Source organism: Stegostoma tigrinum, chromosome 31 (genome assembly GCF_030684315.1).
Source record: "Stegostoma tigrinum isolate sSteTig4 chromosome 31, sSteTig4.hap1, whole genome shotgun sequence".
Taxonomy (NCBI): domain Eukaryota; kingdom Metazoa; phylum Chordata; class Chondrichthyes; order Orectolobiformes; family Stegostomatidae; genus Stegostoma; species Stegostoma tigrinum.
The window spans coordinates 12,592,728-12,617,834 of record NC_081384.1 but is presented as its reverse complement, the minus strand read 5'-3'; the positions used below and the strand labels follow the sequence as shown (position 1 = coordinate 12,617,834).

The 25,107-nt window shown below is 46.1% G+C and overlaps 1 protein-coding gene across 5 annotated transcripts in view; it reads right to left on the bottom strand.

Moving 5' to 3' along the window:
• LOC125466101 (NGFI-A-binding protein 1-like) overlaps positions 1 to 25,107 on the bottom strand; it is a 59,123-nt gene that overhangs the window by 28,863 nt on the left and 5,153 nt on the right. For 3 of the 5 annotated variants that reach the window (XM_059638792.1, XM_048560239.2, XM_048560240.2), the window contains exons 2-3: positions 17,237 to 18,043; positions 11,138 to 11,185 (exon numbers count right to left, since the gene is read on the bottom strand). In XM_059638792.1, the coding sequence (XP_059494775.1) occupies positions 11,138 to 11,185; positions 17,237 to 18,016 (828 nt within the window). In that variant the 5' untranslated portion in view covers positions 18,017 to 18,043. The remainder of the gene's footprint in view (positions 1 to 11,137; positions 11,186 to 17,236; positions 18,044 to 25,107) is intronic. The other 2 variants (XM_048560241.2, XM_048560242.2) reach the window with 1 other exon arrangement.

Genomic DNA, 25,107 nt, shown 5'->3' with positions numbered 1-25,107 from the left:
TCTTCTTCAGAATCCTTCCTGAGGAAGTCATGTCCAACTCAAAAACATTAACTCTGTTTGCTCTCCACAGATGCTGCCAGATTTACTGAGTTTCTCCAGCACTCTGTTTTTGTTTCTTTATTCGTTTATGGAATTCCAGGTTTCCTGGCTGTGTTACGTTTATCTTACGTTGCTAAGCACCCAGAGGGCAGTTAGGAGTCATAGATTCAGACTCAGCTTGGAAACAGACCCTTTGGTCCAACCAGTCCATGCCAAACATAATCCCAAACTGAACTATTCCCGCTTACTTGCTCCTGGCCCATATCCCTCTAAACGTTTTGTATTCATGTACTTACCGAAGTGTCTTTTAAACGTTGTAACTGTGCCCACATCCACCACTTCCTCAGGAAGTTCATTCAAAGTATGAGCCACCCTCTGTATAGACCATTTGCCCCCATGTCTTTTTTAAAATCTCTTTCCTTTCACTTAAAAATATGCCTCCAGTCTTGAAGTACCCCACCCTAGGGAAGAGATACCTATCATTAACAATATCCATACCCCTCATCATTTTATAAACCCCTACAAGGTCACCTCTCAACCTCCTACATACCAGAGAAAAGAGTTCCAGCCTATCCAGCCTCTCTTTATAACATGAGCCTTCCGTATCTGGCAACATCCTGATAAATCTCTTCTGAAACCTCAGAGATAGTAAGAACGGCTGATGCTGGAGTCAGAGATAACACAGAATGGAGCTGGAGGAACACAGCAGGCCAGGCAGCATGACAGGAGCAGGAAAGCTGACGTTTCAGAAGAAAGGTCCCAACCCGAAACGTCAACTCTCCTGTTCCTCTGATGCTGCCTGCCCTGCTGTGTTCCTCCAGCTCCACACTGCATTATCTCTTCTGAACCCTCTTCAGCTTAAAAATATCCTTCTTACAACTGGGCGACCAGAACTGGACATAGTACTCCAGGAGAGGCCTCACCAATGCCCTCTACAACCTCAACCTGACTTCCAACTCCTATACTCAAAGGACTGAACAATGAAGGCAAGCGTGCTAAATGCCTTTTTAACCACCTGAGTCAACCAGATTGCTGTGGGTCTGGAGTCACATGTAGGCCAGACCGGGCAAGGATGGCATTTACTTGTCAGGTCCAATGATTGTTCTTCAGAACTGGACCCAAAACATTAACTCTGTTCTCTCTCCACACATGCTGCCACATTTGCTGAGTTTCTCCAGCACTTTCTGCTTTTGTTTCAGATTCCCAACATCCACAGTTCTCCATTTTATTTTGGCATTCCTTCTTATTTCAGATCTCCAGCATCCGCAGCATTTGTCTTTTATTCCAGATCTTGAATTTGACGGATGTGGCATATTTGACTCATTCCAGTACTCGTGACAATAAAGCTAATTCAAATGGAACCTGAAATCTATGGAGAACAAAAGCAGCACATGTATTTGTGGGTGGGGATGGGTAGCATTCTTTCGAGCAGCTCATTATATGAATCAACGTTCACAAAGTAGGAGTCACAGCATCACAAGGCTATAAGTAACAGCATTCTTAACTCTTCTCTGTCAGTAGATTACCCCAGCCTGGACTAAGACACTACATCCCGCAGCCACATCTACATAGTTTCCCAGGCTCTCTCTGGGAACACTCCCTCTTGTTTGAAAGTAGCCTGTTTTCTTTTCAGTCTCCTTTGAAATTTCAGAGCTTGGTTTCAGTAACAGGGGCAGCTTGGCAGATGGACTGCTGCCCTTATTTAGAGACCTTTAACTCAAACAGTAACAGAGAGCAAGAGGCGCAGAGGCAAGGAACAGAAACAACGAGAAACTGTGAGAGCAAGGGGCTGGGGTCAAGGGGAAATTAATGGCAGAAATTCGAGTGGAATTTAAAGGAAGAAATTGGCAGATGTGTTTAGGATCCTAATGAGTTTGTCGGAGGTTTTTCTCTCTCTCTGCTATTTTAACATAGCACGTGCTCTCACAACTCTGTGATAATAGCTGAAAGAGCAATTTTATACAAATCTACTTAACATCAATTGGTTGCTTAGAGAAAAGCTGCCGGATGAAGAAGTTGATGCACACTAAAACTAAAGCTGGCAATACAAAGAACTTTGGCCAATGGGAAAATAGCTTTAATTTCAGAATGATGTCTCAGGTTTCTGCTTCAAGTTGACTAAATAGGTTAAATTCCTTTCTTCCATTAGGTTTCAGGGCTGAAGCAAGAAAGAAAAACTGGCATTTATATGGCGCCTTTCATAACAATCGGCCAAAAAATTACTTTCAAGATATCATCATTTAGCATCACAGAGTCATGCAGCTCAGAAACAACCTCTTGATCGAACTTACCCTGGCCAACTAGACACTACAATCTGACCTAGTCCCATTTGCCAGCATTTGGCCCACATCCACCTAAACCGTTCCTATTCATATGTCTATCCAGGTACCTTTTAAATGTTGTAATTGTACCAGCCTGCACCACTTCCTTTGGCAGTTCGTTCCATACACGCACCACCCTCTGCACGAAAGTGTTACGCCTCAGGTCACTTTTAAATCTTTCCCCTCTCACTTTATGCCCTCTAGTCTTAGACTCCCCTACCCTGAGAAAAAGGCCTTGGCTATTCACCCAATCCACATCCCTCATGATTTCATAAACCTCTATAAAGTGAACCCTCAGCCTCCAACGCTTCAGGGAAAACAGCCCCAGCCTAGACAGCGTCTCCCTGCAACTCAAACCCTCCGGTTGTAAATCCCAGAAAATAAAAGGAAAACATTTGAAATGTTCTGGGTGGTATTCAGGCTGGTGCCTTCTCTCTTCTGTTGGGTCAGCATTCAATTTGTGTGACAAACACTCACAAACAGTTACGTGATAATCTGCAGGTCATCTGTCTCTGGTGATGCTGATTCAGGGACAAAGTTTAATTCGGACACTTGTTTTTCTTCAAAATAGTGCCTCTTACAGCTAGCTGAGCAGGCAGGTGAGTTTCAGTTTAACTTATCATCTGAAAAATTACACCTCAAACAGTGCAGCACCGCTTCAGTTCTGCACTGGAGTATCAGCGTAGAGGCTGGTGTTAAAGCTCTTGCGGGGGGTAACCAGAACTCAGAATGTCATAACTCTGAGGCTGAGGGTACTGTTACCGAAGAGCCACAGCTAACACTTGTATTTCTGTGAAAGATGAAAGCTGATAGAATCACACGTAACCTACAATGAGTTGTGCAGTGGCATACAAAACAACAGATAGCTATCATAAAATGTAGTGCACATGACACTGTGCGAGAAAAGAGCCGAAATGTACAACTTCTGCGTGCGGGTTTCGGAAGCGTTTGAGTTATGACAGAGCAATTATATATCATGTGGTGGCGATTGTGGGAAATGCAGAACCAGGAAATCTTGAGTTTTAATATCTTTTGAGGTGTTGAATTTCAAAGTAGAGCAAAAGGCCAAATGATCTTAATGATCCACTGGTACCTCTATAAAGATAAGAATAATACATTCGAGGCAGCAAAAATCAGGCTTTAAATGACAAAAATGAAAAAGGTTAATGGACTGACAAAAAACAAAAGATCACACTTCAGAAGTATCAGCAGCTGTATCGTTGCTGAGGCTTCTTTGCTAAAGCGACATTGGTAAACCAAACAGGTTTGACAACAACAATAGTAATGGTCATCATTACTTTCCAAATTTATAAATGGAATTTAAATCCCACCAGTTGTCATAATGGGATTTGAACCTACATTCCCACAGAATGAACCTTTAGGTTACTAGTTCAATGACATTACCACCACACCACCAATCCAATCTGCTGAGATACGCACAGGAGCTGCCTTCAAATCCTTCACAAAGCCAAAACAGTTGTAAATCATTCAGTACAGAAAAGGCCCTTCAATCCATCAATTCTGCACCAACAAAAAAACTCCTCTAAATCTGCAACAAAAACAGAAGTAAAAACAGAAATTGCTGGAACAGCTCAGTAGGTCTGGCAGCATCTGTGGACAGATGAAGGGTCACTTGGCCCGAAACACTAACTCTGATTTCTTGCCACAGATCCTGCCAGACCTGCTGAGCTATTCCAGCTATTTTAGTGTTGTCTCTGGTTTACAGCATCTGCAGTACTTTCAGTTTTTTTACAAAAACAGAAATTACTGGAAGAACTGAGCAGATCTAGTAGGGAAGGAGAATTAACGTTTCAGGTCCAGAACAGGTTTCAGAACAGTCCTCCCATTCTCTTCACAGATGCTGAGATTTTCCGGCAACTGCTGTTTGTGTTTCTGACTTCCAGCATCTACGGTTCATCGACATTTTTAATCTAAATCTACACTAGTCCCATTTTCCAGCACTAGGCCCATTTCCTTGAATGTTATGGTAATTCGAGTGCTCATCCAAGTACTTTTTAAAAATGCTAAGGCTTCTTGTCTCAATCAGCATCCCAGGACAAAACCCCACTAACTTCCGGGTGAAAGGTTTTTCCCCACAAATTCCTTCTAAAGCTCCTGCCTTTCACCTTACAATTATGTCCTCTCATGACTGACCCTTCAATTAGGTGAATGGCTGCTTTCGATCCACCCTGTCCCAGTTGCTTATAATCTCAGTCAGGTCCCCCCTCGGCCTTCTCTGCTCTAATAAAAACAACCTGAGCTTTGCCAGCCTCTCTTCACAGTTAAAACGTTCCATCCCAGACAATATCTGATGAATCTCCTCTATACCCCCCTCCAGGGCAATCACATCCTTCCGAAAGTGTGGTGACCAGAACTGCACATAATACTCCAGCTACGGTTTAACCAAAGTCCTGTGTAACTCCAACATAACCACCCGGCTCTCATCAACTATGTCACGACTGATAAAGGCAACTATCCCGTATTCCAGTCTTAACGGGACAGCAAAGTGGTTAGCACTGCAGCCTCACAGTGCCAGGGGCTCGGGTTCGATTCCATCCTCGGGCGACTGTCTGTGCGGAGTTTGCACGTTCTCCCCGAGTCTGTGTGGGTTTCCTCCGGGTGCTCAGGTTTCCTCCCACAGTCCAAAGATGTACAGGTTTGGTGGATTGGCCGTTCTAAATTGCCCGTAGTGTTCAGGGAGGTGTAGGTTAGGTGGGTTATAGGGGGATGGGTTTGGATGGGTATTCCGAGGGTCACTGTGGGCTTGTTGGAACTGTTTCCACACTGTAGGGATTCTAAGAAATAACTATTCTACTAACCTGCCTTGCCACCTTCAGAGATCTATGGATGAGCACCCTAAGATCCCTCTGTTCCTCTGAGCTTCCTACTGTCCTGCCATTCATTGAGTGCTCCCTGGTCTTGTTACTTCTTCCAAAGTGCATCACTTCACAATTATCAGGGTTCAATTTCATCTGCACATCTGAAAACTCTGCTTGAACCCTGCTACCAACTAAAATCTTCCTTCTCACTGTCAACCACCCAGCCTCTGTGTCATCCACAAATGTATCTGTCATTCACCCCTGCATCTCACCAACCCCCCCATTCACCCCTGCATCTCACCAACCCCCCCATTCACCCCTGCATCTCACCATCCCCCATTTACCCCTGCATCTCACCACACCCCCCCATTCGCCCCTGCATCTCACCACACCCCCCATTCGCCCCTGCATCTCACCACACCCCCCATTCGCCCCTGCATCTCACCACACCCCCATTCACCCCGCATCTGACCACCTCCCAATTCACCCAAGCATCTCACCACACCCCCCATTCACCCCTGCATCTCACCACCCCCCCATTCACTACTGCACCACACCACCCTCCCCATTCACCTCTTCGCCTCACCACCCCATAGACACCCCTGCACCATACCACCTCTCCCCCATTCACCCCTGCACCTCACCCCACCCACCCAAGTTTTCTTCTACATTCTTTATGAATGGCATGAACAGTAAAGGACCCAGAACTGATCCTTATCGTATGTCACTGGACACCAGCGTCCAGTCATGCAAACAGCATTCTACTCTTTAAAACAAAGTATGGAAACAAAACAGTGAAGACCTTCCCCGAAACCACCCAAAGTTTCCTCGACACACACACACACACACACACACACACACACACACACACACACAGGTCATTCCTGCCCCCACCAGTGTGACTCTGTCCCCAGCAACCACTCCAGGAGTAGGGACAACAAGGGGTTGAGTTGTAAAATAAACATTCCATTGCTTATTCAAAACCAAAGGAAAGTTTAAAAGAAAATGCCCGTCCCCATCAAATGCTCCCGAGACAGGGGCAGTAAGGGTTTCAGAATCCAAAGGAAAGTTCCTCACTCATTTCAACTCAAACTGAAATCCTTCCCACACTAACCCCATCCAGCGCATCTAGGACAGGGACAGTATGAGCTTTAAATAAAAGCCCCCTTTTGGCTCTTCCGAGGAGTCTAAAAATCAATACAAAATCAAAATCCCCAGTTCTTTTCTGGGCACAAAACCAAGAACAAACACAGACTTAATAAGCCAAAAGAAACTTACACTACTAAATCAAAATATCACTACTCAAACTGATGATGCATTCCAGCGCCAACAGCACCCATTGGTCACAAAAAGCCCTCGCTGTACCAGTGAGCACCACGCACTCACATTCCAGGAGCACCCGAGTGCAGACATTACCATGAATGAGGAAGAGACAGCCAGGGACAACGAGTCTCTCCTGGGCCCACTGCCTGGGGACCTGTTAATGCCCACGTTGGCCCAGGAGCAGGGCCATGAGAAGTCTCGCAGACTTGTCCGGTCACGCTGGGGGCCAGTAGATCAGGAACTTGGGGCTTAAGTGCAACCAAAATTTAAGCAGCAGTCCCTTCAATCACTAAACAGGAGCTGCAAACAAACACATGAAGCATGAAACACCGTCTCCTCTGGGCCCACAGAATGAGAGTGTGGTCTGGCACCCAGTGAACGTGCTCAGTCACTGGTTGCACTGGAGCACCATGTGCAGCACTCCACACCCCAGATCCCCCATTGAAGAGGGGAGGATCCCCTCACTAAGGGCCCTCCAGTGGGGATCTCCAACATCATGCCAACGGAGACGGGCAAAGGTGAAACAGTGGAGATAGTGTGCGGCTCAGATTGTGGTGCACTGCATCACTGGGGGTGGTCCGCGGCATGGACCACTGGTGCGTTCTGGGGGGGGACAGGCCATCAGCATTATAGCATCACCCTCTCTCTCCTGTCACTAAGCCAATTTTTGATCCAAACTTGCCAAGTTACCCTGTATCCCGTGGAGTGTTTATCTTCTTTATCAGCGTCCCATGTGGGACCTGGTCAAAGGCTTTGCTGAAATCCACATAAACGACATCAGCGGTACCACCCTCGGCTACATACCTGATCACCTCCTGGAAAGATTCAGCCAAATTTGTTACACATTGCCCCCTCTGACAAAGCCATGCTGATGAAACCTTGCCTTTCCAAGTGGAGATGATCACTTTCCTTCAGAATTGTCTCCAATAGTGGCCGTGAACCGTAATTCTCTCATATCTGCTTATGACTTCTCTTAAGAAGTGGAACCACATTAACTACCATCTATCTCTCTGGCACCTCCCTTGTGGTCAGGAATTATTTAAAAATCTGGGTCAGAGCCTGTATAATGTCGTCCCTTGTCTCCCACAGGATGATGGGACACTACTCACCCAGACCTGGGCATGTTAAAACAGGCAAAATCCCCCTCGCTCCCAATGTCTGCACATGAACTTCACAGCATCCTTCCCTTCCCAAATTCCGTACCCATACCCTCCTTCTCCTGAGTGAAGACAGAGGAGAAGTGCTCTTTGAACACCAGCACGCACAGATTATCCCTTTGATCCCTGCTCTTTCCCTGGTTATCCTCTTCGCCTTGGTATACTGACAGAATACCTTGGGATTCTCCCTCATCTCACCCGCCATCATTTTTGCATGCCCCCTCCTTGCTCTCCTAATAGATTTCTTGAACTTACCCCCACATTTTCTCTATTGCACAAAGCCCCCTGTTCATTTGCTCCATTTGTCTCTGTTAAAAGCCTCATCTTTCCTCTAGCTTGTGCTGAATTTTTCTAGTCATCCAAAATTCTCTCCTAAGATCACCCAATATGGGACAATGCATCGCCAGCCTCCTGCTCGGTTAAACATGACAGACTTTAGCACTTCTACAACTGATTGGTACGGTACACACAAAACACAGGAAACTGTGAGTTACACCAAGAGGCAATCAATTTCTACTCTGTCATGTGGGCAACAGACCGGCAATCGTACATCAAAACTGCCAACGTACACTTGCATTTATATAGCACCTTTAACACAGTAAAATAGCTCAAGGCACTTCACAGCAGGATCAAAGAAATTTGAACACCAAACATCACAAGAAGGTATTAGGACATACGCATACCTTTTCATGAGTCTCTTAAGGATGGAGGGAGAGCCTTGAGGGGTGGAGAGGTTTAAAGGGGGAAATTCCACAGGTCGGGGTTTCGGTGGCCCCCCCACCCCGTCACCAATCAGAATTGCACAAGAGGCATTCACGGAGGCATTGGACCGTTAATGGTGAGCAAGGGCTTGGGGAGAATGCAGGAGATTGGTGCTGCATAATGACGCTTGCTTGAAGAGATAGTACAGGCACAGTGAGCTGAACGACCGCTCTCAGCGCTCCAACAACTCTGTGATTCATTGAAGTTGCCCGGGGAGAGATAACAGAGATAGGGGAGAGGCGAGGGAGTGCAGGGATTGGAAAATGAGAATGAGAAGTTTGAAATCGGGCATACCCACATTATCCAGCAAGGTGTCTCAGGCAGACTTTGAGGAACAGATACTTAGGCTGTGAGAGATCTGCCAAAAATACCTTCGTATGGAATCTATGGAACTGACACTGGTTAGAAGCACAGCAAAAGACACAAAAACAGGATTTATATAGAAAGTGGCAAAGGACTAGGCTTCCCTGCCAAGAGTTTGGGTTCAATCAAAAGCATGACAAGAAATGGGCTTCTCAACCTGGAGAGAAGATGACAGATAAACTTACAGAGATCTGCAAAATACTTAATGGTACAAAACAGGTCATTGAACTATTAATTCAAACTTAAAAACATGGTCTAATGGCAGCCATATAACCACAGTCTTTTAATGTAAGCTAATGTCCTTTAGGGAAGCTGGTGGCCTTCAGCAGTTCAAGAAGGCAGCTCACCCTCAGCTTCTCAAGGGTTATCTAAGGACGGGAAATAAATGGTGGGCGCAGCTAATGACACCCACATCCCATGAGTAAATTTTTTTAAAAATCTGGACTTTTTATCTGGCAGTGTGTGAGAGATGCAAATACACGCAAGAGATATCTGGTGCTCCCCTGCCCCCATTAAAGTTCCAAGAACTGAACAGCTAAAGCTCATCCGAATTCAAGTCTCTCGCTGGTCCTCAGGCCTAGTCAAACACAGGCAAAAGCACATGGGTAGGAGATGCTCTGTCTCTCTCTCTCTTTGCAGATGATGGCCTGCACAGGTACCTGGAGATCGTATGTTGGCACCGACACCTTGCTAACTTGGACTCGGTGAATTTTCCGTACACCTGAGATTTATTTTCTTGTTTTCAGAGAGGGACTCAGATCACCCATCACAGCACAAATACACATCGCGTTCCCAAGGACAGAGCCCGAGCCTCAGTAACACACAGCTCCCACAAGGCCGGTTGGTTACAATTCAGTGCTGTCACCTGAGGTCTGCCTAAAGCCCAGCGTGATCTCTTTGGAGGTTTTTGTGAGGTGGATGAGCTAAACACAAGACTTTCCTTCCCAAGGTGAGTGTCTGAAATGATCACACTGGATTCATCAGCATGTCAGATGGTCACTAAAAAAAAGTGGAGCCTCAAATTCATATTTAAAGCAATGGAATAACTCATTGAGGAAGACTCCCATCTTTGACATGAGATATCAAACCGAGGGCCCATCTGCCCTCTCAGCTGGATTTTAAAAAACCCAACAGCACTGTTTCAAAGAAGAACAAGGGAATTATCACAGGGTACTAATCAATACTTATCCTCACCTAACATCACAAAAATAAAACTTTCTGATCATTATAACACCATAAGACATAGGAGCAGAAATTAGGCCATTCAGCCCATCGACTCTGCTCCACCGTTCAATCATGGCTGACAAGTTACTCAACCCCATTCTCCCATTTTCCTCCCATAACCCTTGATCCCCTTGATAATCAAGAACCTATCTATCTCAGTCTTAAATGTACTCAAAGACCTGGCCTCCACAGCCTTCTGTGGCAGTGAACTCCACAGATTCACCACTCTCTGGCCAAAGAAGTTTTTCCTTATCTCTGATCTAAAAGGTCTTCCCTTCAGTCTGAGGCTGTGCCTTCAGGTCCGAGTCTCCCCTACCAATGGAAGCATCTTCCCAGCAACCACTCTGTCCAGGCCATTCAGTATTCTGTAAGTTTCAATTAGATACCCCATTATTCTTTTAAACTCCAATGAGTATAGTCCCAGAGTCCTCAAATGTTCCTCATATGTTAAGCGTTCCATTCCTGGGTCCATTCTCGTGAACCTCTGAACCCGCTGCAGAGCCAGTATATTCTTCCTGAGATATATGGCCCAAAACTGCGCACAATATTTGTTGTATTCCACTGCTATGCTCCTTCTCACAGAACTGCCAATCTCATCGAGAACTGGTAAATCACAAGGGGTCACTTGAAAATCTCAAACAGGTTTAATTAACAGACAAGTTGCACTTTTCAAGAGATTATCTGCATGTCCTCAGTCTAGCACACGGCTGCTTGAACTCCTCACGGCTGCTGTCCATGTGTCCACTGGATCCCTGGCTCACCAACATACTCAGCTGTAACAGCAGTAACCCAGCAGCTATCACATTCCCATTTGTCCATGTTTACGGTGAGCAATTTTGCTCCTTTACAACAGCACTAAAGAAGTTGCTGGAAAAGCTCAACAGAGCCGGCAGCATCTGTGAAGAAAAAGATCAGAACAGGTACGGTCACTGGACCCGAAACAGCAACTCTGATTTTTTTTCTTCACCAGATGCTGTCAGACCTGCTGAGCTTTTCCAGCAACTTCTGTTTTCGTTCTAAATTTACAGCAGCCGCAGTTCTTTTGGTTTTCATTTAGTACAAAAGAAAAGACAGACTCACATTTACTTACACAGCAGTTTTCACAGTAAGCACGCAGCCAATTAATTACCTCTGAAAGCTGGGATGATATAGGGGTAGGAGGCACAGCGCAGCTGATCTGTGTATAACAAGATCCACAAACAGTGATGTGATGGTGACCGCGTAATCTGTTTTTGGTCATGATATTAACTGAGTAATAAATATCGGCCAAGACACAGGCATAGTTTCCCTGCTTTTCTTGGAAAAAGTGTCGATTCAGGGATCTGGGAGGTGATGACTTAGTGGTATTATTGTTAATCCAGAGACCCAGATAATGTTCAAGGCCTGGGTTCAAATTCTGCCACAGCTAACAGTGGAATTTGAAATCGATAAAACTCTTGAATTAACCATTTAGCAGCAAATTGCTGCAGATGCTGGAATCTGTACTGAAAACAACAAATGCTGGAGATCTCAGTGGATCAGGCAGCCTCTATAGAGAGAGAGCAAGCTAATGTTTCCCGTCTAGATGACTCTTCATCCATGAAACCATTGCCTATTGTAGGAAAAACCCCATCTGGTTCACTCTTGTCCTTTAGGGAAGGAAACTGCCATCCTCACCCGGTCTGGCCTACATGTGACTCCAGACCCACAGCAATGAGGCTGACTTTCAACTTCAATGAAGGATGGGCAACAAATGCTGGCCTAGCGTGGACAGTCATATCTCATGAATGAACTTAAAAGAAAAGTGATTTTAAATTTCACCAGCTGCTCAGGTCCCACTCAAAAGGGATCTCTGGTTTACCAGCTCAGTAACATTACCACTATGCCACCCTCTGCCCATGTATTTTACATCGATTCCCATTTGATGAAAATTTTAGGAAGAGTCCTTACTTTTCACTATAAAATTAGAGGGAGGGAGGTAGATAGAATTTTACACCCAAGCACCAACACTCCTTCATCCACCTCAGGGTGGGGGTGGGGGTGGGGGTGAAGGTGGATGGTTCACACCGTGGAAAATCTGAATTGTGACCCCAAACTCACCACAATCACGTCAGCGTCCAGTTCGACAGGAAGCTGGGGGTAGGCCTGGGTTAAGTAATTTAAAAATGTTCGTGAGGCTGTGTGCCTCAGATTGCAACATAATCATAGAATTGTTACAGTGCAGCAGAAGGCCATTCAGCCCACTCTGTCAGCAATAGCTCCCTGAATATATTAACTTAGACAATCTCCTGCCGTTTTCCTGTAACCCTGCGTATGGTTTCCATTTTAACAACCATGGCTCACCTCCCATTCTTCAAAACTACATCCTCTCATTTATGAGTAAGAAAAATTACTCTTTCTCCACACTGTTCCCCCTTATGATTTTGAAAACCTCTCCAAGGAAACAGTCCCAACTTCTTCAATATTTTCTCAGAACTGAAGAGTCTCATCCCTGGAACTATTTTTGTACACCTCTTCTGCACTCTCTCAAATCCTTCCCATAGGTGCTCAGAACTGAACACAATACTCCAGCTAAGGTCTAACCAATGTTCTAAATAGGTTCCTGATAGCCTCCCTGCTCTCACGTTCTATTAATGTCCCTATTAATGAAACATGGAATACAATATCCTTTATCATCAGCTCTTTCTATCTGTCACAGAGTCACACTGCACAGACACAGGCCCTAAAACCCAACTGGTTCAGGTCGATCCTAATACCAAACTAAACTAGTCCCATCTGCATGTGCTTGGCACATATCTCCCCAAACGTTTCCTATTCATATTTCCTATTCATCCTTTTCCAAATGTCCTTTAAATGTTGTCACTGTACCTGCAACCACCACTTCTTCTGAAAGTTCATTCCACAAATGAACCCCTCTCTGTGTAAAAACAAATTCTCCCTCATGTCTTTTCTAAATCTTTCTCCTCTCACTTTAAAAATATGCCCCACAGTCTTGAAATCCCACCCGCCACCCCCCAAGGAAAAGACACCTGCCATCCACCCTATCTCATGATGTTATAAACTTCTATAAGGTCACCCTAAACCTCCCGTGCTCCAATGATAAAAGTCCCAGCCTATCTAACCTCTCCCTATAAGTCAAACCCTCTATTCCCAGCAACATTCTAGTAAATCTCTTTTGTACCCTCAACAGCTGAATACTATCCTTAATAATGACCTACTACTTTTAATGACTTATGCACAAATACACGCAGATCTCTTTGTTCCTACACCCCCTTTAGGACATTAGATACTCATATATTGCCAAAAATGCTATGGCTGACACGCCACTGAGACCCCACTCAGTCACCTCTTCGTAAACGTGAAAATTACATTTGCTTTGAATTCATGAACTATATCTGACCTTCGTCCCCCTTCTCTATCCCAACAGAGAGAATGAAAAGATTAGGGAATGTGTTAACTAAGGTAATTTCCTAAGGAAAGCCTTTGATAAAACAACCAGAAAAAAAGAGCATTTGCTTGGCTCTCCAAAGTTTGGCTAGGACAAACTTTGCTCAGAAAAGTGAGTTTTTTTTTTAAAAAACAGGTTGTGTGATGGGCAACCAAGAGGAATGAGGCTCAAACTGATTGCAGTGGCTGATCTGTATGAAAATGGAGCAGGACCAGGGCTATTAGGCCCCTCAGATTTGTTTCACCTTTCAATAAAACTGTGGCTGCAATTGTTAAGAATTATTAAGGCACAAAGAACACAGAAAACAGAAAGTGCGAACAGGACAAGCCCTGCGAGGAGGCATGGTGGCTCAATGGTTAGAATTACTGCCTGAATAACGCCAGGGACCTGGGTTCGATTCCACCCTCAGGCAACTGTCTGTGAGGAATTTGCACATTCTCCCCAGGTCTGTGCCAGTTTCTCCTGGTCACTCGCATTTCCTCCCACAATTCAAAGATGTGCAGTTTAGGCAGATTGCCCGTAGTGTTCAGGGACATGTAGGCTAGGTGGAGTAGGCACGGGAAATGCAGGGTTTCAGGGAAAGGGTGAGTCTGGGTGGGATAATCTTCAGAGGAACTCGATGGGCTGAATGGCCTGCTTCGGAGCTGTAGGGATTCTGTGATAATCCATGCCAATTCAGCATGCATTTGTAGTGTGTATAGTACAGAACGAGGTAATTTGATGGTGCTCAGTTGGCCTCACTCCCTCAGTACTTCCAGGATAGAGAAGGGGCACAAAGGTCAGACATATTTCACATCCACCCCTCCCTCCAGCAATCCTCAATGACCTCAGCATGAAAGCAAATTCGGCTCAGTCTGCGCCAGCTTCCATGGGCAAATAGTCAGCAAATATCCACCATTTAATCCTGGACATGAGAAGCAGACAATGGACTAAAATCTGAACTAAAGTCATTACTTGCTGCGGGGAGGGGTGAAGTAAAAAAAAAAATTAAAAAGGAAATGGAAGAAGTTATTATAAACCTGGGCAGTGAATACAGACAGGAGACAGGCAGAAATGGAGCCTAATACTCATCGCATTTAGCATGACCTGGGCTGCAGACTGTGTAGGGACCCTCTGTGATTCCTTCTCCAATATCAACCAGTCTGATTTTACTCACTGTCTCTCCCATTCGGAGACTGGATTTGAAAGCGTATATTGACCACCTGGAGGGTGAAAAGTTGTACACTGTTCTTACATCTCCTTCCTTGCAACAGCTTAGAAGCAGAAGAGGTCAGGTACCAGTCTCACACTCAAGGGGCATCTTTCTGTGTGGTGCGTTCAGGATCCCCAGTGATGTGAGGTGAGAGGGAAAAACCATCGCTTAGAAACAATTCTTTGAAGTGAATTAAGTCAATAATGTTGCCTCAAAACTTCCTGTAAACTCACTGCAGCTTTAACCACCAACGTGATGCCTGTGACACATGGGCACAGCATCCCTAGATGTCACATGGCTCTCATAACACGTCTCACTGAGTTTAAACTCTCATTGTGCAGTGCTAGCGTCCGTACCTTTCAGCCAGGTGATCGGGGTTCAAGTCTCACCTGCTCCAGAGGTGTGACAGGACATCTCTGAGCAGGCAGAACAAAAGAAATAAAGTCTGTTCCATGAATGATGCACCTTTTAAAAACAAAACAGACCCAAACGGGGCTCTTGTGGCACAGAGGTAGTGTCCCTACCTCTGAGCCAGGGCTCAAGTTTCACCTGCTCCAGAGGAGTGTAGTAATGGTTCTGATTAGGTTAATTAGAAAGTATCTTCTCTCAGTTTACTGAAGTGACAGATCCAACACATTGCTGCTTGTTTCTATCTGCAGGTTCCCCACACAGCCGCAATCAAAAAGAGGGCACAACTTAGAGGAGAAAGGCCACGATCTTTCTGGGTGCTTGCAAAGCACTGGACGTGTCCCTACGCCTGAGCCAGAAGGTCTCCAGGTTCAGGTCCCCACCTGCTGCAGAGGAGTGCGCAATAACATTTCTGAACAGGCTGGTTAGAAAATATCTGGAGGAGAAAGGCGACAATCAATCAGCCAGTCACACGGAGAATTTGGGACCGGTCTCCAATTGGAGAAGAAAAGGCAGAGGAGAGATTTGATGGAGGTCTTCAAAATCACGAGGAGTCTGAGCAGAGCAGAGAGGGAGAAACTGTCTCCACTGATGGAGAAACAGAAGGCACTTACTTGTAAAGAATAGAAAATAGAGCAGGGGTAAGCTAATGTGATATATTGTATCCATTGCACCCAGTGTGGCTTCCTCTACATTGGAGAAACCAGGCGGAGGCTTGGGGACCGCTTTGCAGAACACCTCTGCTCGGTTCGCAACAAACAACTGCACCTCCCAGTCACGAACCATTTTAACTCCCCCTCCTATTCCTCAGACGTCATGTCCATCATGGGCCTCCTGCAGTGCCACAATGATGCCACCCGAAGGTTGCAGGAACAGCAACTCATATTCCGCTTGGGAACCCTGCAGCCCAATGATATCAATGTGGACTTCACCAGCTTCAAAATCTCCCCTCCCCCCACTGCATCCCAAAACCAGCCCAGCCTGTCTCCGCTTCCCTAACCTGTTCTTCCTCTCACCTATCCCTTCATCTCACCTCATGCTGCACCTCCATTTCCTACCTACCACCTTATCCCGCCTCCTTGACCTGTCCATCTTCCTTGGACTGACCTATCCCCTCCCTACCTCCTCACCTATACTCTCCTCTCTACCTATCTTCTTTTCTCTCCATCTTCGGTCCGCCTCTCCTTCCCTCCCTATTTATTCCAGTTCCCTCTCCCCATTCCCCTCTCTGATGAAGGGTCTAGGCCTGAAACGTCAGCTTTTGTGCTCCTGAGATGCTGCTTGGTCTGCTGTGTTCATCCAGCTTCACACTTTGTAATCTTGGATTCTCCAGCATCTGCAGTTCCCATTATCACAAATGTGCTGGGGAGCCAGGTTTGAAACCACCAGGTCAGGCTGGATCTTTTTCACTGGGCCGTAGGAGGTTGAGGGGTGGCCTTACAGATGTTTATAAAATCATGAGGGTGTAGAATGGCCCTTGTCTTTTCCCAACGTTGGGGGATTTCTACACTAGGGGCATATTTTTATGGTGAGGAGAAAGATTTAAGAAGGATATGAGGGGCAACTTTTATTGTACAGAAACAGTGGTGTGTGTGGAATGAGGAAGTGGTGGATGTGGATACAGTTACAACGTTTAAAAGACATTTGGACAGGTACATGAATAAGAAATGTTTGGAGGGATATGGGCCAGATGCAAGCAGGTGGGACTGTTTTAGTTGGGATTATGGTCAGCATGGACTGGTTGGACCGAAAGGTCTGTTTCTGTGCTGCATGACTATATGACTCTGTGACAGACGGTGGAACTTGAATTAAGAGTTGGAACCGTCGTTGATTATCAGAAAAAAACTCATCCAGTTTATGAAAGCCCCTTTGGAGACGGAAACTGGCATCCTGATGTGGTCTGGCCTACATGTGACTCCACATCCTGAGCAATGTGGATGATCCCTAACTGTCCTCTGGGCAATTAGGGCTGGGTAATAAATGCTGGCCTGGCCAGTAACATTCACATCGCCGTGAAAAACAAATCTCTTGACGGGAATTGTTTTCTGGCAATTTTTTCTGGTTGTACGGCAGGTTCGAATGCCCCCAGTGTGAACAAGGAGTAGGCCATTCAGCCCCTTGAGTCTGCTCCCCCACCTTCAATAAGATCATGTCTAATCCTACTGTACTGTGAACCACTCTATTTTTTATTACAATTGTACCTCGTGCAACGTCAGATTCTTCCCGTCTTTGCGTTTGGAGTCGAACCGCCCGTAGATGGCGCTGAATTTGCGGATCTCTTCCTCCCGTTGGGGCTCCTGATCACTCATCTCGAAGATATGGCCCAGCGACTTGGCCATCTTCTTGTTGCTGATGAAGATGCACTCGAGCTCTTTGGGCTCCATCCTGGGCACGGTGTGGATGAGCCGCTCGGCGCAGGCTGCAATGATCTGCACCACGTCCGGGGTCAGGGGCAGCGAGGGCCCGCCATCCTTGGGAGGCGAATGGGGCTCCTCCTTGGGCACCGTCATCACATGGGAGATGCTGGGCATGGGGTGCCCGCCCACGCCGCCAGCCGCCGCCCCCTCTGTCTGAGATGAGGTCTCCCGTGACCCGGCGTGGTTGTTGGTGACCTCCTGCCCCGAGACCAAGCCCTGGGCTGTGCCGGCCGAGTTGGGGCTGCTGGTCGCTGTGTTGAGTTCCGAGATCTTGGCGATGGGGATGCTGCTCGCCGGCAGCTTTGTGAGGGGCTGGTTGAAGGCAGTGGGGTTGGTGATCCACTCCTGTAGAGCCTTTTGAAGGCGGCGGACGTGGAGCGGCTTACTCGACATCCCCACCAGGGCCATGATCTCCAGAAATTCCTCCTCGGCAGCATCGCACAGCTGCTGGACATCATCCCCGCCTTGCTGGATGAAAGCATCGTAGTACATGAGAAGATTTGCCCGTTGCAGGACCCGGTAGAGCTGTAGCTCACCCAGGGTGGAGGGCTGTGAGGTCGTCATAGCCCCCTTTTCTCCACCTCAAAGACCCTGAAAAAGGGAAAAAAAAACAGAATCAGTTGACAGGCCTCTCGGTGGATAAAGGGAAAAGCTCACTCTTTCACTTCTCGGGTGCAAGGTTCAAGGCCTACCCAGGCCCTGAGAAACATAGAAAGGAATAGGAACAGGAGTAGGCCATTCAGCCCATCAAGCCTGCTCCACCATTCACTATGAGCGTGGCCAATCACCCTACTCCCAGTTCCCACTTTCTCCCCATGCCCTTTGATCTCTTTAGCTCTAAGAACTAGATATAACTCCTTGAAAACATTCAAGGATCTGACCTCGGCCACATTCTGTGGTAGAGAATACCACGGACTCGCCACTCTCTGGCTGACGTTGTTTCTCCTACTGTCAGTCCCAAATACCCTAGGACTGTGACCACGTCTCCACTTACTGTCAGCAAATCATAGACCTTAAGATACAGGGGCAGAAATAGGCCATTCAGCCCATCAAGTCCGCTCCACTATCCAATCATGGCTGATATATTTCGCAACCCTATGTCCTGCCTTCTCCCCATAACCTTTGACACCCTTTCTTAATTGAGAACCTCTCTATCTCGGTTTTAAAAGCACTCAATGACTTGGCCTCTACAACCTTCTGCAGCAATGAGACCCACAGATTCACCATTCCCTGGCTGAAGAAATTCCTCCTCATCTCAGTTCGAAAGGATTGTTCCTTCCCTCTGAGGTGGGGTCCTCAAGTCCAACCAGAGGAAACATCTTCCCCACATCTACTCTCTCCAGGCCTCTCGGGATACTGTAAGCTTCAATCAGATCCCCCCTTCCATTCTTCTAAAGTCCATCAAGTACAGGTCCAGAGTCCTCAACTGCTCAAGTTCTTCATCCCCAGGGCCCTCCTTGTAAACCTCCTCTGGATCCCCACCAATTGTGTTCTGGCCTTTTACCATTGGAAATCAGATTGAAAAAACACAATAATAAATAAACACATAAATAAATATTTGGACTCTCACCTCACACAACAATGTGTTGAAATGGCACCTGTAACATAATGAAATCCCATTCCTGTGACCATCAGGCAAGGAAAGCAAGGGGAAAAACAAACTCCAAAGGAGTTCTCTTGACAAAGTGTGAGAATGTGATCTCTTCATAACAAAGGCCCAGGGACAAGCACAAAGCCGCACAGCAACATCCCGGTCATCGGATGAGGGAAGGACCATAAAGATGTCCGCCATGACCACAGCCAACGTCTGCTGGACCGACTGATCCTCTCCACTATCTCCATCAAGCTGGCCCCAAACTGGCAGAGGCAGCCAAAAGGAGACTCAATGTTGCTGGACTGAAAGACCCTGACATCTCATCAGCTAGCCTGGCATCAGCCAATGTACCAGAGCCACAAGATGCCCACAGCTCCTGGTCCACCCTAGTCAGCACCTCAATGCAGTGTCTAGACCAGGAGACATCAAGACTGTTTCAACGTGAACATATGTCAGATCCAGGATCTCCTAGACTGCAAATGTGAAATGTTCCTGAACTGGCTTCTCCCCGAAACCTTGAGCAAGAGGAAACGAACCCAACTGTAGGCTGAGGTGCCACACGTGGCTTGTGACCTGAAGAATAGACGGTGATTAGAGAGAGCTCAGGGCTCCTGGCAACTCGCCGACAACCACAACGTGCACGGCTTCTTCAGCCCTATCTATGCTCCAAGCACCAATGAGAGCCAGAAACAGAGAGTTGCTCATCAAAAATCGAGAGGCAGTCAACATCTCTGAAGGGAGGACTTTGACGATCTCGCCATCATAACACCGTCTTTGACAGAAGTGCTCTAAACACCATCCAACAACAGACTCCCTATCACGGTCTCAGCGTACCTCCAAGCTGCCATGAGGTTGAAAAAGCTGTCCAACAGCTGTAAGCCCACAGAACCTCTAGGTTCTGTAGGTGGATTCTGAGTCACATAAGGACCTATTGTCCATAAGACCAAAAAGATAAGATACTGCAGCAAAAATTAGGCCATTCAGCCCATTGGGCCTGCTATGTCAATCGATCATGGCTGATACATTTCTCAACCCCCATCTCCTGCCTGCTCTCCATAACCCTCAATCCCATCACTAATCAAGAACCTTTCCACATACCTTGGTCTTAAAGACATTCAATCACTTAGCCTCCACAGGCCTCTGCAACAATGAGTTCCACAGATTCACCACCTTCTGGCTGAAGAAATTGCTCGTCATCTCAGTTCTAAAGGCTCATCCCTTCACTCTGAAGTTGTGCCCTTGCGTACTAGTCTCTCCTACTAATCGAAAACATCTTCTCCACATCCACTCTAACTGGATCTCTCAGTATTCTGCCAGTTTCAATGAGATCCCCCACTCTGCTCATCCTTTTAAACTCTTAACAAGTGCAGAAGCAGAATCATCAACTTGGTGTTCACATGACAGACCATTCATCACTGGGATCGTTCCTGTAAACCTCCTCTGGGCCCCCTCCAATGCCAGCACATCCTTCCTTAGATACAGAGCCCAAAACTGCTCACGGTATTCCAATCTTGGTCTAGCTAGGGCCATTATGCGGCGTCAGCGTTCACCTCTGCTCTTGAAATCTGATGCAGTGGGGGAATGTAAAGGTTCTGATGACATTTTTGGAAAAAAAAAGAGCAGAGAGGGTTTTTCCCAGATGACCTGGTCAGTATTAATCTCTCAGTCAATGTGACTCAAACATGAGATCTGGTTGCTGATCCCACTGCAGGCTGGAGGAACTGGTTATCCCTACATTGGCTGTGCATCTGCCTACATTAAAATGGTGAGGATATTTTGTACAAGTACTGCAACATCCTTTGGAATGTCCTGAAGTTTCAAGCACGTGGAAGATGCAAGAGACCTTTGCAGAGCCCGATTATCCAGAAGCAAGTACAGAAAAACATCATCATCTCCAGCATTCCTTAAATCACTCACTCCATCATGTATTTATCCATGTATCCCTTTGCTGATTTCATCTGATCCCAGTTCCTAGCTGGAGGACCTGTTGTGTTTAGTCCCCACTTCCTGTGCAAAATACTGTCATTAAATCTACACTTGTCTGTACAAGTGTTCCGAGGAAGGGTCACTGGGCCCGAAAGGCTAACTGATTTTTTAATTCACAGAGGCTGCCAGGCCTGCTCAGTTTTCCCAGCAATTTCTGTTTTTGTTCCTGATTTACAGCTTCTTTCGGTTTTCATTGCATCTGTTCAACTTCCCCATTGGGATGGGATTTACAAATCACACTTTCATTTCGGAGAATCTCACAAAATGTCATGATTTTCTTCATCGAGTAAAAATTCTACAAGAAGGCAGCATTTTAAAATGAAAATTCCCAGGATCCTTTAAGAGATTTTCACTTGAAATAAAAAGACTTGCATTTAGATAGCACCTTCCACAACTGCTAAATGTCTCAAAAGCACTTTCGAAATATAGCCACTACTGTAAAGTAGGCTACATGGCAGCCAATTTCTTTCAGCAATGTCATTTATGAACAAATAATGTGTTATTCTGGGATGTTGACTGAGGGGTAACTATTTGCCAAAACATTGGGAAAAGTTCCCTTGCTGTTTACTACAACATACTGCTGAGGGACCTTTTATATCCACCCAAGCAGGCAGCTCGAGCTTTGGTTTAATCACCACCTGAAAGATGGCACTGCCAACAGCACTGCACTCCCCCTGGTACTGTGCTGCAACACAGGGCTGGAGTGGGGCTTGAACACAGAATGTCATCACTGAGGCAACAGGGCTACCCATTGAGCTCTGGCTGGCGCTTCACAAGGGACGGTCACTGATTGCAGGGAAAAGTGTTCACCAGCTGTTTAAACAGATGCAATTCTCGCCTTAAACAACAGTGAAAAGACATGAACCAGTGTGGCACCTTCACCTCTTCTAGCTTTGCAAGCAGGAGACTGAACAGCTGAAGGTACTTGCTGGACAGCAATGTGGGACAACTTTAAACTGTGCTGACCTGGGAAGCTGAATGAATAGCATGGATTCAGAGATTTGCCAAGAGTAAGCACGGACAAAGACAAAAATAAATTCAACCAGGAAGAGGTAAGTTCTAATTACAGCATAGAATGCGATCTTGTCAAAAGTAGAAAGCCACAGAAAGGGTAATTAAAAAGTCAGATTTGCTGTGATGTAGCATCTTTCACACACTCAGGTACTCCCAAAAGCACCTCACTGCCAATGGGCAACTTCTGAAGTGATTTTCAACAGTGTCTTCTTAAAAGTTCCATGCAGTTGGAAATGTCTCTAACCTTTTCTAATGATAATTGAGTGAGACCGAAACTGCTGCTCCTAGCCACAAACAGCCTTCAGCCTACCCCAATGAGGTACAACACACAAATACACCAGCGATCAACTCAAAGTCTCACTCACCCATTGACACATTTGTTTCATCTATTGCCAGCACTCTCGCCTCTAGGTCAGGAGGTTCAAGTTCCATCAATAATAACACAACAACAACATACATTTGTACAGCTCCTCTAATTAACCTCCATGTCCCAAAGCGCTTTAAAGAAACACCTAACACAAAGCATAAAACCAAGCCAGATAAGGAGATAATAGTCAGAGGTGGGTTTTAGGGAGTGTCTTAAAGGCGGAAAGAGAGGGGGAGAGGTGTAGGGAAAATATTCCGAAGCCTAACAACCGGAGATACAGCCTTCGATGGTGAAGCAATGCACATCAGGTCAGAATTAGAGAAATAAAAGATTTGTCAGCCAGCTGGAAGAGAATACAGAGATATATGGTGGAAAAGGACATGGAGGGATTTGAAAACAAAGGTGAGAATTTGAAAGTTAAGATGCTGCTTGAATGGGAGCTAATGCAAGTCAGTGACCACAGCAGTGACAGGGGAACAGGACCTGCTGGAGGATCAGACCAAGGCTGCCAAATCCCACTGCCGGCCCTGGATACAGAACTTGAGGCTGACATGCTACTGCAGCACTGAAGGAGAGCTGCACCGCCACAGAATTACATCGAGGCCTCAACTTCCACAAGCAAGTTATTACGGTACAGCAGGAGGCTATTTGGTCCATCGTATCTGCACTGGTTCTATCCCCTAGTGCCAAGCTCCTGCCTTCCTCCATATCCCTGCACAGCGTTTCTGTCCAAATAACCATCCAACACCATCGTACGTACTCTATTTGAATGTGCCTCCACTACATTTCCAGGCAAAGCATTCCAGACTCTAACTACTTGGCATGTGTAAAGTTTTCTTTCTCTCACATCGCCCTTGCTTCTTTCTTTAAAACTATGTTCATTGTTTTTGTTCCTTTTATGAGCAGGAACAGCTTCTCCCTACCTACTTTATATAGCTGGCTCATGATTTTGAAAATCGCTACCAAATGTCCTCTCAGTCTTCGTCTCTCCAAGGGGAATAGCCCTAAGCCCTCCAATCCATCCCAGTAACAGAAGCTTCTCATTCCTACAACCATCTCAAGTAGATACAAGAAATTCCCACGGCATTACTTCAAGGAAGAACAGATCCCCGTTATCACTGTTGTCCTGTCTAATGCTCATCCCTCAATGCACCTGTCAAAAATCAGACAATCCAGTTGATATCACAGAGATAGCAAGAACTGCCGATGCTGGAGTCAGAGAAAATACTGTGTGGAGCTGGATGAACACAGCAGGCCAGGCAGCATCAGAGGAGCAGGAAAGCTGACGTTTTGGGTTGGGACCCTTCTTCAGAAATCTGACCCGACACGTCAGCTTTCCTGCTCCTCTGATGCTGTCTGGCCTGCTGTGTTCCTCCAGCTCCACACTGTTGTTATCGGTTGCTATCACAGTGCTGTCTGTGGGATCTTGCTGTGCACAAACTGGCTTCCACACTTCCTACTTTACAACAACTTCTGCACTTCAATAATACATCATTTGGCAGTGAAGTGCAACAAGAGGGAAAGAAAAGTGAAATACTGCCAGTGCTGGAAATGTGAAACAAACACAAAGAGCACTGGAGAACTCAGCAGGTCTGGGAGCGTCTGTAGAGAGAGAAACAGAGTTAGCGTTTCAAGTCTGATTTGACCCTTCTTCATGCTGAGTTAATGTCTCATTGTGAAGGAGAGCCATACTGAACATGAAAGGTTAACTCTCCACAGATGCTGCGAGAAGTTCTTTGAGAGATCTGCTGGTCATCCCAGGAGCTACAGAAATGTAAGGCCCTCTTTTTGAAAAAAGATTCTCAGTAGAATGCAAGTGTTGGCATTGGCAACATTTTGAGCATAGGGTGCAATCAGAACACAGCAAAAGAAAAAAAAATTCAGTCAGTAAGGGGTAGTAATGTCAGTGGACTTTTAATCCAGAACCCTATTCCAATGTTCTAGCAACATGGATTCCAGGAATTCACAACCCTCTCAATGATTTTATTTTTGTTTCCCCAGACCACAAATGTCCGTTCCTTAAGATTCTCCTGCCTGGGTATTGACCTCTCTGCAAACGTCTCCTGAGCTATTCTATGCCCTCAGAATTCTGTACACCTCAATCATGCGACATCACACCTACCCACCCCAACCCCCAACCACCGTCTTTCTCTGTTCGAAGGAAAACAATCTAGTCTCACTTCTCTCACCTCGAGTAAGGTGATGTCCCAAATTTGTTTGACAGTCACCCTTGTGAAGGTGATTTACAATCTTAAAGGCACTATACAAATGCAAGGTGTTGTGTGTGCTTGAGAAGGCACATGGGGCAAGATGAGACTGCGTTGTTGGCCACAAGTCAGTGTGTGCTCGGGGAGGGGGAGAGGTGGCGGGGGAAGTTGTTCAGGGAGAATAAAGTTAGGGGTGTGCTCGATGCGCAACAGTACATTTTCTCATTCTGAAACACAACAAGCCTCTGTGGCTGGCACACACTCCCATCATGGTACCAGGCACCCTCAAGGGTCCTCTCTGCAGTGACCATCATTGGAGCAGCGATCCAAACAGTACCATTCATTATGGGCAGCACCACAGATAGTCAGAGTTACACTCTCTGTCAAAATCGGAGACCAAGGAATCAGGAAACATTAAGTATTCATCTCACTTACACTGCCAATAGTAATCTACAGCTATTGACTATTGTGAGAGGGGCACTTCAAT